At 40.4% G+C, this 14071-nt stretch overlaps 1 protein-coding gene across 3 annotated transcripts in view; it reads left to right on the forward strand.

Moving 5' to 3' along the window:
• Positions 1-14071, forward strand: part of LOC118420445 (G-protein-signaling modulator 2-like) — a 56603-nt gene that overhangs the window by 26454 nt on the left and 16078 nt on the right. For 2 of the 3 annotated variants that reach the window (XM_035827244.1, XM_035827243.1), the window contains exons 8-10: positions 4973-5081; positions 6808-6927; positions 10741-10942. In XM_035827244.1, coding sequence (XP_035683137.1) covers positions 4973-5081; positions 6808-6927; positions 10741-10942 — 431 coding nt within the window. The remainder of the gene's footprint in view (positions 1-4972; positions 5082-6807; positions 6928-10740; positions 10943-14071) is intronic. The other variant, XM_035827245.1, reaches the window with a different exon arrangement.

Raw genomic sequence — 14071 nt, forward strand, 5'->3', positions numbered from 1 at the left:
GCAGATATGGTGTTATTGTCAGGTAGCTACATGTACGTGCTTTAGTTATAATACTGTGGGTTTTATTTTGAAAATGCAAGATGTAAAATACAATATGTGGAGGTAATACGGCATAACGGTCATTGCACAGTGAAAACTGTCTAAGAAGACCACCCAGGGAACAGATAAAATCTGGTCTATATGGACAGGTGGTCACAATGGACAGGATTCTAAATGCTTGTGTCAATGGGAAAATTTTTTCCACGTCCACCAAAAAGCGGTCACATTGGCCAGGTGTTTCTTATGTAGAGGTGGCCACTTGTACAGGTTTGACTGTACACAAGACTGTAACTTTTGTTTTAAAACACAATGTGTAAGATGCTATCTATTCAAGTAAAAGACGTCACTGGCATTGCAGCCATTTAACATTGGCCAAGTGTTCCTTATGTAGAGGTGGTCACTTGTACAGTCTGTACACTGGACTGTAGCTTCTGTATGAAAACACAATGTGTAAAATGCTATCTATTCAGGTGATAGGGCGTCAGTACTATTGCAGCCATTTAACATTGGCCAAGTGTTCCTTATGTAGAGGTGGTCACTTGTACAGTCTGTACACTGGACTGTAGCTTCTGTATGAAAACACAATGTGTAAAATGCTATCTATTCAGGTGATAGGGCGTCAGTACTATTGCAGCCATTTAACATTGGCCAAGTGTTCCTTATGTAGAGGTGGTCACTTGTACAGTCTGTACACTGGACTGTAGCTTCTGTATGAAAACACAATGTGTAAAATGCTATCTATTCAGGTGATAGGGCGTCACTACTATTGCAGCCATTTAACATTGGCCAAGTGTTCCTTATGTAGAGGTGGTCACTTGTACAGTCTGTACACTGGACTGTAGCTTCTGTATGAAAACACAATGTGTAAAATGCTATCTATTCAGGTGATAGGGCGTCAGTACTATTGCAGCCATTTAACATTGGCCAAGTGTTCCTTATGTAGAGGTGGTCACTTGTACAGTCTGTACACTGGACTGTAGCTTCTGTATGAAAACACAATGTGTAAAATGCTATCTATTCAGGTAATAGGATGTCACTAGCTTTGCAGCCATTTTTTGCATACACACATATAATATACACATGCACTCACACCCTTACCATAGACAATGTACCATCCATGCTTTCTGTCTCTGTATCCTGGCCCATTGATGATTGTCATAATCAGATGCAGACCTAAGGGCTAGCTGGCAACACCATCTAAGGCAGGCAGTGCACTAATAGGTGATCTAAATAGACCTACCAGTACATTGTACTTACTAATAGATGAAAGGAGCTCCCAAATGTCCAGAGGAAGACTACATCTTCGAACAACAGGGTGCACTGCCATCGGGTGGTGAATCACGATACGCAAATTCACAAGCAGGTCAGGATCTAACTCAGGAACTCATGCTTTACATTATTTTTGGTATATTCTATCTCTGACACTATAGGACATGTTTAGTAGAATATGAGTTTTGATGCAACATACATATCTTGTTGAAGAAAATATGCATGATTCATACTCTGAAATATATGGCATAACTGAGTGAATATACAGACTAATAGACATGAGATGTACAATGTGTATATTGAGCTATTGAAATTGAATGGTACAGATATTATGTTATGATGTGGTCAGTGCAGGGAAAGCATTTTCTCCATTTGATTTCAGATATTTGTTTCCACTATATTGCTACTACAGTAACTGTTTCCACTACATTGCTACTGCTATTTGTTTTATCCCTGAACTTAAATCACAAGGAAACCTCTGTTTCTTCTTCTACTACGAAACGTTCCCAGGAAAATAAAGAAATTTACAGTACCACGATAGAGGAAAAAAACGAGCTTAACTAGGAAAAAGTGAAGAAATGGCTGCTTCCCTGGGGAATCTTGTAATTTTACAGCTGTCTCTCACTCTCAACTGTGTTTTTGGGTATTATGGCTTTGTACTTAAGTGGGTTTGGCTGTAGACAAGATAACTTGGGTTGTTTGTACGTACTTGCTTTTGGCTGTTGATGGTAACAGGCAGCGTTCCCGCCAGGTTCTTGAAAGTATGCGTCCAAATATTTCTGAGGGGGGTATTGAGCGCCGGAGGCGCGAGACGAGCGCCGCAGGCGCTCGCATTGTAGGGGGGTCCGGGGGCATGCTCCCCCGGGAAAATTTGGATTTTCAAACTCTCTAAAACACAATTTCCCGCAATTTGAGAGGAAAATCATGCGCTTGAGATTGGCTGTCGGTTGCCTCTTTTACTCCCGTAATTCAGTAATCGACAACCGCCCTCTCTCAAAAAATACACTATAGCACGGGGAATCAGCCGTCAGTGATCTGGCCCGGGTATAATTTCTCCAGACACAAAAATTTTTGGATTTTTTATGCTTCGCAACAGGGCTCTAGCCAGTTCGTCAGCCCATGGAAAAATTCTGCCAATTTCTTCCGTCATTGAATAAAAAAAATGTCGACCTCGTGCGATCGATGTTGCGCCCTCCCTCATGAAATAGTTTTCCGAGACGATAAAATAACGACGACATCACGCTCACGAATCGGTGGGGTTTTACAAGGCCGTGCCGTCATTTTCCACGAGCGTGCGTTTGTTTCCTGCGACCTCAGGTAACCCCGTTTTCGGCGTGAAATCTTTGGCTGGATTTATCGATTTAAATAGAACAAGAACGTTATACATTACTCGAAGGAGGACGATCTGTTGCCTCTTTGGCAGTGATCAGTGCCGGGGTAGCCTTGAACTAGTAGCCAGAAAGACGTTCCAACGTGCTGGGCGCTGCGATCGACGGTCCGTCTTGGGAGGGGGGCGGGCCGCGCCATGTGCCACGGAGGCCAACGCCAGTGCACAGCCGACTCGATCGACGCTTGACAACAATATTGCGGCCCCTTTTCTGCCACAAATTTTGTCTTTTTGAAACAAAAGAAATTTTGGAAATAAGAAATAAAGTGTATAGTTTTGGATTCTTCACTTATTTACCGCGCACCGCTTTTTTAACTTGGATAAATGGGGAAACTTTAATAGTAAATTGTTAGCAGCTAGGGAAGAAACTTGCCAGACGACACGGGCGCCTACCAATATCACAAAACAACGTCACGTGCGCTAATACTCGGTAACTTTTGTATTTTCTCCAGTGACCAATGACAGAGTACATCATTACATTTATCAAACGCTGATTGGTTATTAAGATGATTGGATTTGGACCTGGTGGCCAATCTAGACTGCTTGGCGCCGACGGCCTGTTGTCAAAGAAACCGACTGCCAATCAACTGCCCACAGCGTGAGAACTTTTGTTGAGATGTGCAACACTCGCGCAGAACAGTTTGTTTGTTCAATACTAGTATTAACCACAAATCTTTAACAAATACATGAAAATGAGGACAAGTTAGTATCATGTTAAAATCAGAATATAAAATCTGCATAAGATTTCTTCCAGTGTTACAGAATGCTGGCTGTCAGATGTAACGTTATTTCACGGACAACAAATAATTATATTGCGCAACGGACAGCTCAGACTGGTGCGTGGCTGGGTGTGTCGCACATGGGTCCGCTAGTTGTGAAACGTGCCGCGCTCCGCCCCATGGGATGACCGGAAAGTGAACAATTTGAAGTATAAATTGTAAAGGTAGGATTCCTTCTTATAAAGACAGATTTTTTAAAAGATTCCAGATACATTTTGTACACTGGTGGTACAGGTCAGCCTTCCTTACAGATTTTTTTATGGACGCATTCAGCCGAGCTGTGTGCGTCTTTCCAGAAAAAAATGCGTCCAAAGACGTAAAGACGTATGCCTGGCGGGAACGCTGGTAACAGGTGTCTTGTCTGGTGCCTTTTGATGTCTTGCTTATTTCAAGTCAACTGTCATATTTTGAAAGATATTTCAGAGCTAACTATAGTTGTGAGTCATTTAAGGTAGTCCTTTAAACTGTTAAGATTGCAGAGTGTATAATCGTAGTACAGTCATCTAAATGTTGTTACCTTGAGTAGAAGACAAGGCACAGGCATTAAGAGGTATCTAGGTTTTAGCACCATTTTTTTTGTTCACTATTTTCTTTAACATCTATTTTCTGTAAATTATCAAGGCATATTTATAATTTCTCTGTCATTTTGATGAGGCAAAGACTTAAGCTTCCATGTGAAGTTCTTTTTGGGGAGGATTTTGGAGTGTATAGACAATGATGTTTTTTAGGGAGTGGATTATATAACTTATATAAGCAAGGCTGTGTGCTGTTATTGCTTTGATATTGATATAACAGCTGTGTACGATAGAAGAGCACAGGTTGTGCATAATGAAGTGTACTTAATTGGCATTAAGATGCCACCACCAGATGTTATAAAGATGTACAGAATGTAGCCCATGTTTCTAAAGGCTTGAGATCTTTTCTTCTCTGTTTATCAATGCCTTACCATGTAGGTACGACCAGAGGAAAATAGCTCATGCAAAAGGTACAGTCTAACTCTAACCTGTATTAGCGGCCACCTTTGCATAGCGACCACCTGGCCATTGCGGTCACTTTCTGTCGGTCCCTTGGATTTTTCCCGTTGACTTAAAACATAAAGAAATAGTCTATAGCAGCCGACCACCTGTCTAACGCAGCCACGGACGCATGATTTCCGGTCCCGTAGATACAGAAACACTGCCTATTGCGACCTTACGGCTGCAATTTGTCACCCCATAGTTTGCGAGGATCTGTACTGAATTGAACTGTGCATGGCAATATCGCTCATTGTCGGTAGATTTGACTTTGGCAGGGTCAGTTGAATTTTGAGACGATCGAGACAATGTTTCTATAGTGGCCACCTGTCTATTGTGGCCATATTTCTCCAGTCCCTTGAGTGGCCGCTATAGACAGGTTTGACTGTATTTCTACTACTATCACTAGCTGTGACTGATGCTTTGACAGGTCCTTGATCCACTGATTCCTCATGAATATTCATAGAAGGATGCTTGTGTTGCAGAGTTGGAGAGGGAAGAGCCTGTTGGTCGCTGGGTAATGCACACACAGCACTAGGTAACCACGAGAAGGCCCTACACTTCGCACAGCGCCACCTCGAGATCTCAAGAGAGGTAAGTCCATCGTAGTGAAGCTGCTTCATAGAGTAATGTTTTCTACAAGACACCTGTTTACTTAGTGGTACGTACCTTAACTCATATTCAGGTTCAGGTCCGGAATCGGGTCCAGCAGTTCAGGTTCAGGTCCGGACTTAAAGTCAGACTGGACCCATCATTGCATATTATGTGTGCTAGAAAATAATTTTTTTTGAGGGGGAGGGGTTGGTACATATAAAATTGCATGTAAGCATGAATTGACATGCAAGGTGAAAAATACATGCAAATTATATACTGCCAGTGTAAACACAAAAGGTCAGTAATAAACACGAAAGGTTTTTTTTTTTTTTTTTGTCTTTTTCCAGTGCAAATTTCTATGGAAGGTTTTAGATGGTTTAACAAACAAAAAAGGAATATAACTTAGTGGGAGCTAGCTTTTTGCAAGTCCGGATTTTTTTTGTACTTGAACCTAAATGTTTTTACAAGTCCAATTCTAGTTCCGGGTTTTAGGTACGCACCACTAAATTTACTAATAGTCAGGGTTGGACAAGTCCATTGTCCTGGGCTAGTGAAAGTGCTCTTCGGACAAGTGCATGTCCTACCCCACTTGCCCGATCAGTCAAGTAAGATTTTTCCTTGAGTGAGATTTTGATATACTTGTTACTCTTTACAGTCGTAGCATCAAGCAATGTTCAACACAGAAAAATTGAGTCAACGATAAAAGAATTCCATTGCTGGAAGTGAAAACTGTAGAAAAACGTTATTTAAATTTCGGGCAAGTTATATGTTGGTTCCGGAAAGTACATTTTTTGTGTACTTGTCCGATAGGACAAGGAAATTTTAGAAAACTTGTCCAACCCCGATAGTAATAATGCTTACTCTGAAGCAAAGAGAACCCAAGTGTCCACAATCGCTTTTAACAATGCAATCAAACTAAGGGAGCTCCAAAAAATGGGTTGATTCTGTCATTAGGCCACACCAAATTTATTTCTTGCTTCTCGGATTTTTAAAAAGATTTTTTTCTAAAGGTCTGGGTTGAAGATATACAGCTCAAATAGCAAAAAAAAACAGCCTGAGGAGTTTAATGGCACGTTTTATACAATGAATCCCTTCCTTTGATTTGTTACTTACGTTTTGAATAAAAGGCATTGTTTTTAGACTGAAATTACAATGTATGTGTATGTGGCTCTGAATCGTAATATTTAAAGGTTTGTGATAGCAAAACCTGTATTATTTATTTCTCTGGACTTAGCGTCCTTTCTTTCTTCTTTGAAAATGAAAAAAAAAAAATAGACAGGCGAATCCGAGAAGCAAGAAATGAAATTGGTGTGGCCTTAGGTAGATATGTTGTTCACGTGCCATTTTTGCATTCAGGAAGTCCTTCTGGGATGAAAGCTGAGCACTATACTTCAGCTCCTTTTTCTTACTCAGGAAGTGTCATTGTACATGTGCATGTACCTAATGAACTGTTCAATCAACAGTTGTAAAGGCGTTATACGTCATAAGGAAAAAAAATAGTACAACCCTGCTGCAATTGCTTCCTGGTGCAGGAACTGCCATATACTTGACTACAGTAAGGGCATGTTATATAATAGAACGATATGGCACTTGAAGAGAAAGTATGACAATGGAGACCTGGACCTACTGAGAGTCTAAATGCAGCTCTTCCTTCCTCCATAGTACTTCTATTGTAGTTAACATCTATTACTACTTTCATTCCCTTGGAACGGCCCGCACCTTTTAGGTTGGAGACAAAGCAGGAGAGCTCAAGGCTCATATGAACGTCTGCGACCTGCGTACTGTGCTCGGGATCGCACAGACCATGGTCGAACTTACGCGAGGCGTCCCCGTCTTCCACTGCCGTGTTAGTCAGGATCCGGTATCTGCATGCTAAACAGGCATGAGTCATCCTAACCCTAACCACTAAAGATGACATCTGTCAGTTATCAATGTCTTGTTTCCACATAACAATTCTCTACCACCAAAGACAAAGCATGTGGCCTTGTAAGATCATCTACGTGCTGATTTTTTTATTGGGGGTCCAAAATTTCTTAGTCAGTCGCAGTAAGTGATATAGGCAGGATCTGCTCCCCAGTGTAAGGGTGTCTAGTGCGTCCAATTTTTTTTTATTTCAAGTGAAGCGTGTCCAAATGATGCCATGATGCAAGCATAATGTACTCTAAATCATTTCTTTTGTGGTTTAATATTTTGTAGTAGAAGAGAAATGGAGCTATTTGGATGAAATTTTGATGCATTTTGAACTCATGGTAGAGACAATTCTGTAGTATAGTAGTCGAACAAGGTCCGTATTCAGTGACATGAAATCATAGGAGAGGTCATATTAAAAACCGTGAAAATTTAACTGCATTCACAATAGCACGAGGGATGTAGAAAAGATACCAAATTGATACATTGTTTAATCAAATTAGCTTTGAGCTCAGCCTTGTTGTGCTTTTAGTTGCTACCAGAAGATCAGGTTCTGGCGCTAAAAAGAGGGACAAAATCTAAATGACTTTTGTGGAAACAGAACAATTAGTTGTTGATAGACCTGTGGAAACAAGACATTGATATTTGCTGCCATAAACATTTGCTCTGAACAGTTCCAACATTGATGTGAGTCCAGAAGCACAGACAACAAAAATCAGGAATCAGAAAAAGTACTGAAAATGTTCTCGTAAATTGCACCCGATGTCTAAAATACAGTATGATACTTTTTGTGACTTGTCTGGCTATATTCCAATCTTGCTGTCATCTCATTCCCAAGCTTGAGGCATTTAACACTGCCTGCATCTATTACTAAGTATTAGATGGCTTGCCTATCTCTGCTATCATCACCTGATCTCTTAAAGCCTCTGATTGTTTAAAGAACTATATCAGTTTGGAAATATAGGGACTCACAACAATGTGCAAAACCCCTGCTATGCCCTGCAAAACCCCAGGTTTCACATACAAGAAACCAGAGTATTCTTAAAGCTTCCGATGCCTGTTACACATGTATAATACATGTAGACTAGAGAAAGCCTCATTCTAACTCATGATACATGTATTTTCTCTCAACAACAGCCTAATACCACACCTGCAACAACGACCAATACACTAGACTCATGTACATGTATGCTATTGTAATGTTGAGTTAATAAATGTATGGTGCTTGCTACAAATATGATGGCAGGAGTTTGAAACCACAAATGTGCCATACTTCAGTTCCTCAAGTTGTGTTGAGTAACAATGTTATTAGTCCTTAGATATTGTTATTGCTCCACTGCCCAGTGGCTTTAAAAACATTCTGAAAATATCAAAATCTCTAATATTCTGCAGTTATCCAAGTATGAAAATTGAGGACATAGAATTTTCTTTTACACAACCAGTTTTTCTCACCTGCTGACGTTTCGATGTCTGTTAGACATCTTCCTCAGAGCTGACAGACATCAAAATGTCAGCAGGTGAGAAAAACTGGTCATAACATAGGACATAAAAGAAAATTTGTATGTCCTATGATCTACCAACCTGTCAGATGAAATTATTTTATAAAAATTGAGATATTATTACATGCAGTTTATATTGTACTCAGTGGCCAGTTTTGAACCACTCTGAAACAATGGTATGGCAAGGTTGTGTTTCAATATTCCTGCACCAACATTTGTACCAATTGTCACATCATTTTGCTATACAGGAGTTGCCAGTGTTCTTACATATAATTATGATATTCTGTTGAAGATGGATATCTGAAATACTAGTGTGACTAAAGCACACTCCTAGCGGCCGGCCCCGACTCTCAGAGAGGGGGGGTGGGGTCATTAGAGATTGTGTAAACACAGGCTAGAAAAGGAGATATGCTACCATTAGGAGTGTGTACCGGTACAGAAAATTCAGGTACAGGTACGGTCCAGGGCCAGAGGATCAGGTACAAGTACGGACCTGAACCTGGACCTGGACCTAAGTGTTGTGAATCAGCAATACTCAAAACAATGGTCTATTTTGCTACAAAGGAATCTGTTTTGGTTCAGAAACCTATCTTCACATAACAATGCTAACTGCCTCTGTTAAGTTAGACCAAGTTTGGACTGTAGAATCTGATAAAAATGACTATCAACTCTCCTCTACTGCGCTCTTGCTATTTTCTTGGACCAATAACTTGAATAAGCCTCAAAAAACATGAACGTCTGCCGCCATAGTGCCAGTAAAATTTTCTAATCGGTCTAACATCCGGTTTACTGAAGTTTTTCAGGTCCAGTTTTTTCCGGACCGGTCCAACAAGAAAAAACGGTTTTGTACCGACCCCAACAAGAAAAAAAACATGTAGATGTTTTGTACATGTATGCAGCCCTTAGCAGCTGCCATAGACATGTGGCACCTAATACAATGGGACTACATGTATGTCTTCTGTTATTGTTAACAAGTTTGGGGCCTTCAACCTTTCCAAATGACATTTTCTAAAAAGGATTTGCAAAGTGCGGAGCTTAGATTTTATGTAAAAACTGTCACACAAAGAGTTTGACATTTGTAGCCTTTGGATTGGCGTATGCCACAGTGCTTTGATCACATTCTCTGACCTTTGACGAAAAACAAAGTTTGAAACTTGATGCTAAACAACAGGATGCAAAATCTATACACTGTAGACAAGGCTCACTGTTCATATGTCTATTATATTAATAATAATAATAATTATATTGATAATAATATTGATGATTAATAACCAAAATGTTTTTTATTATATTATTGACATAATAAGCTATTCACACTAAATGTGCAAATAGGTGTCGCTACCATCCTGACGAAAAATTCTACGCCAACCATTTTCGAACTCGCCCTTCCTTTCTGCAACTGGTACTCAAATGCCAAATATCATGAAGATCCATATTCAGCTTCTCGAGTTACATGCTGTTGACAGGTAGTACATATAGAGTCACACAACACCTTGCCATAACCGAAAATATAACCTTCTTGGCGAAGGTAAATATTAGAAACCTAGATATGAAATTACCAGCCTTTTTAGACTGTACAAAAGACCTTGACGTACAATTATCCAAATGAGTTGTTGTCCACTGTTGCTAATTCTGTCTTTGAGCCATTCTTTGCTCTGAACTCTTATGACCGCTTATGTGGCTTTTAGTGGAAGCTCCCCTCATTGCTAATGTAGCAGTGGGGCCTTAAGGGCTTGTATTTAGAGAATTAGCCGGCGTATCCTTACTACAAATTAATGTATGCAAATTCAGGTTTTGTACTACTTAATTGCAGGTGAAAACCTGTTATCAACAATTTGCTATAATTAATTGGTAATATCAATTTTGTCCTAAATCAAACCACACAAAATTTCATCTGGGGATGAAGAAAAGGTTTTACTGTCGAAATGTACTTGTACAACCATGTTGGAGAGATACAGTCATTTTACATAAAATTTGCAGCATAGGAAAACAGCAGACAGACGTATCTTTGAATTTACGGTCTAAGTGAACGTAGTAACATATAATGAAAGACAGAGCAGATTTTCACAGGGTCAGTTAAATATCAACAAAAATGCCATAAAACATAAAAATTTCAAAATCTTTAGAGCATTTTTAGAGCAAAATCTTGATTTGAGTCTCATGCATTTGCAACTCCTGTATAGCAGCCGCTGATGCTTACCTAACTGGGACACACACATGTAGAGGGACCATCCATTGTTTCTCCCGTACAGGTACAAGACAAGACAGGAGAGGTGACGGCACAGATGAATGTGAACGACCTGCGGACTGTACTGGGCATCACACAGGACCACAGCCAGTCTGCACACACCAGCTCCTCCCACCTCCCCAGTAATGGACCCAGCATCTCCTCACTACTACCTGACTCTGCTATAGCCTCCGTCAACTCCAGTATCATCAGTACACAGAGTAAAGGTCAGTGTCACATAAAAGCATAAGCAGCTGCACAGTAGCGTGCGTAGCAGGGTCGTAGCCAGCCTGAAATCATTTTCAGTCCCCTTGATTTTGAATGGGAATCCTATCAAGCACTGAAGGCATGGCGTGACGTTGCGAGTCATTTCTAGGGGGTCTTGGTCCCAGAAAGTTCTTTAATCAAGACCCGCTGAAACACTATTTCCTGCATTTTGAGGTGCAAATTTTGCTTGTAGACTAAGAACACATGGGTTTCAGTTTTTTTTATATCTTTACATATCAATTTTTGTCTGTCCCAGGGGACAGAATGGGGAAAACTTTTTTCAGTCCCAAGCTGCAAAATTCCTTCAAAGGACTGAAGGACAGGTGCTGGCTACAACCCTGGTGCGTAGTCCAGTGGTTAGCAGCCCTACCTCTGGAACTAGAAGCCGTGAGTTCGATTCCGATTGTGTCGCTCATCTGACATGCACCAGAAAGGGTTGCAGTCTTTAGGATGGGACGTTAAGCCGTGGTCCACTGTTCATTGTGCTTGTCGTAAAGAGCAAGGAAATTTTCCCCTGTACAATAAGCCTGTAAATACTGTACATAGTGTCTGTCCTCTCTGTCATGACCAGTGGAAGACTAGTTCTTCAGTGAGCTAAACTGAGTCGAGATCACTAAAATTCTTTTCACAGTCTTCTTCAATCTACAGTCGTAAAACACCTGTATTTTCCTCTTTTTGCTATAGCCAAAACTGCCAAAAAGACCACTCAGGGTGGATAACATCAGGTCTATGTGGATCGGTGGTTATGATAACTATAGACAAGCTTGTGGCAATGGCAGAAATCATCAAAGGAACTAATAATAAGAGGTCACATTGGCCAGGTGGTCAAAGATGGGAAGGGGGCCAAAGTGTTCGCTTTCTGTTGGGAGATAGAAAAGGGCAGAGCATTGGGAAACTTTGTACACAATATAATGAATGAAAGACCTTTATTGTACATTCATGCCTCGACGGGCTAGGTACGGGTCACTGATAACAGACATATGCAAGGGCAACAAGATTAACTAATTGAACAGGATGGTCGACATCTTCTCGCTTCTTTGTACAGGTGTAGATATAGGAACAAATAATGTTTAATATACAGGGTTTATCTAGGCGCATCAAAAATAGAAATTTATCCGTTACATTAAGATGTTCAAAATATGGAAACTCTTTTCTGATATATTCATAAAGCACAATCCGCTCCTTATGGTACAATTTATATACTATGGTGAGTCTGATACATCTGCTGTAAGGCCATAAAATATGACGTCGTGAGATCAATGTGTAAGAATTAGTGGTCACATTGTTATGTGTAGAGGTCTCCTAGCTGTGTTGTCTCTATGGATCTTTTCCCAAACGCCTGGATGGGAGAGTTTGTATTCCCAAACTGGAATGGTGTAAATTCATTCTGTCTGGCTGTAGCTTAGGGATATGTCTAGTCTTTTTTGATGCTGACATTTTAACGGTTTTGTAATTGTAGGATTAAAAGTAGGTGAATTCTCTGTTGGGGTCAGACAAAATTTGTCTGGAACGTCTGCATGTCATATACATGTATGACTATTCATATCATACCTGGGCCACAACAACGGTCAGGCTAGTACCTCGGGTGATACGGTATACACCATGTTGTATTCTGTATGAACCAGGATTAGTTTCTACCCTATGTCAAGGCTCAACAAATGTATGTACTACCTGGGCACATGCCATGGTTCTAGCCAGGATTTTATTTTAGCATAATGGTATTTTAGCAAAGCGACCAATCTGGAGGGTGGTATGGAAGGGGGATCTTGGTCCTTCTGCAGTGAGATTTTGAAAATGTAGAGTAAAAAGTTGGCATTGTAACTGTAAGGGTACCCATGAGGTGACCTAACTCTGTTAATTTTCTGGTCAGTTTGGAGTGGCACATCATCATATTTCATATTTGATGGACATTGTTCAACATGTAATTGTAAATGTTGAAATTTAGCGTAGTGGTGCTCATTTTAGCATGGCGGTCACAAATTATAGCATATATATAGTGGCCCTAAAAATGCACTAGCTAGAACCCTGCATGCTAAAGTGAGATGGAACTTTTATTTATCCACAGAAAGTCTTCTAGTTTCTACTTTCTAGTACAGGTACCATTTTAGCAGTACATTACCTTCGACCACAGTTATGTCTCTGTAGTACGATACCTAGAGGTATCATCATCTATGTTAGGATGTACATTGTACATAGGAACGCGGACGGAAGTTTACTCATTGAGTGGCCTCAGATAATGAACGTGACTCATGTTGCACAGTCATTTACCTATTCATAAAACAGCAAAGATCTCGGAAGTGCACGTCGAACATTACCCCAAGATTGTTCAGTCCAGTCACGACATTCTAGCTCTAACAGGAAGTTAGAGTACTAATAGGAAGTGAGGGTACAACCTTGTGGTAAGAATAGCATGGATGTAGGCTCTGAATGTTTTTTTCCAAACGTTTCACAGGGGATCCCCGTTGACTCACTCGCATGCAAACAGGAAGCAGGGTTACTCGTGCAACAGGTTTCATCGACGAATGAGAATCCAATCAGATGGTCATTGGTCAAGTTCAGTCAGATGTAATGGACAAGGTTTGATGATGACGTCGTCATCGAGTGGTTGGAGAAAATCAAGGTCTCCCACTCTCAGAGTGCAGCAATTCGTGATGTGCGTCAGGTTATCGATTGTGTCTCCCCTTTTACAGCTCTGTTGTTTTACCTTATACAGGAAGGCCATGTTGCTAAATAGAGCTGTTAGTCACTATAGCATTTGGTCATTGCAAATCCATTTTGTATATAAGAGAATGGACAAAGATGAAAAAAAACAGTTTGGGACGATATCCTACCTACAGCTGAGTCTACTACAACGGGTTGGTTTTTGTTGCAGGTAGGTTTTTTAGTACTGTCTTGTTGTTTTTCCTTATGCAGGAGGCCATGTTGCTAAATAGAGCTGTTCGGCATTATTATTATCTATATGCCTGTACTTAGCACAATAGGCCATGAATGTGCAATAAAGGCTATTGCTATTATTGCATTTGGTCGTTGCAATTCCATTTTGTATATAAGAGAGTGAACAAAGATGACAACAGTTTGGACGATTCCTC

The sequence above is a fragment of the Branchiostoma floridae genome, chromosome 8 (assembly GCF_000003815.2).
Source record: "Branchiostoma floridae strain S238N-H82 chromosome 8, Bfl_VNyyK, whole genome shotgun sequence".
Classification (NCBI taxonomy): Eukaryota; Metazoa; Chordata; class Leptocardii; order Amphioxiformes; family Branchiostomatidae; genus Branchiostoma; species Branchiostoma floridae.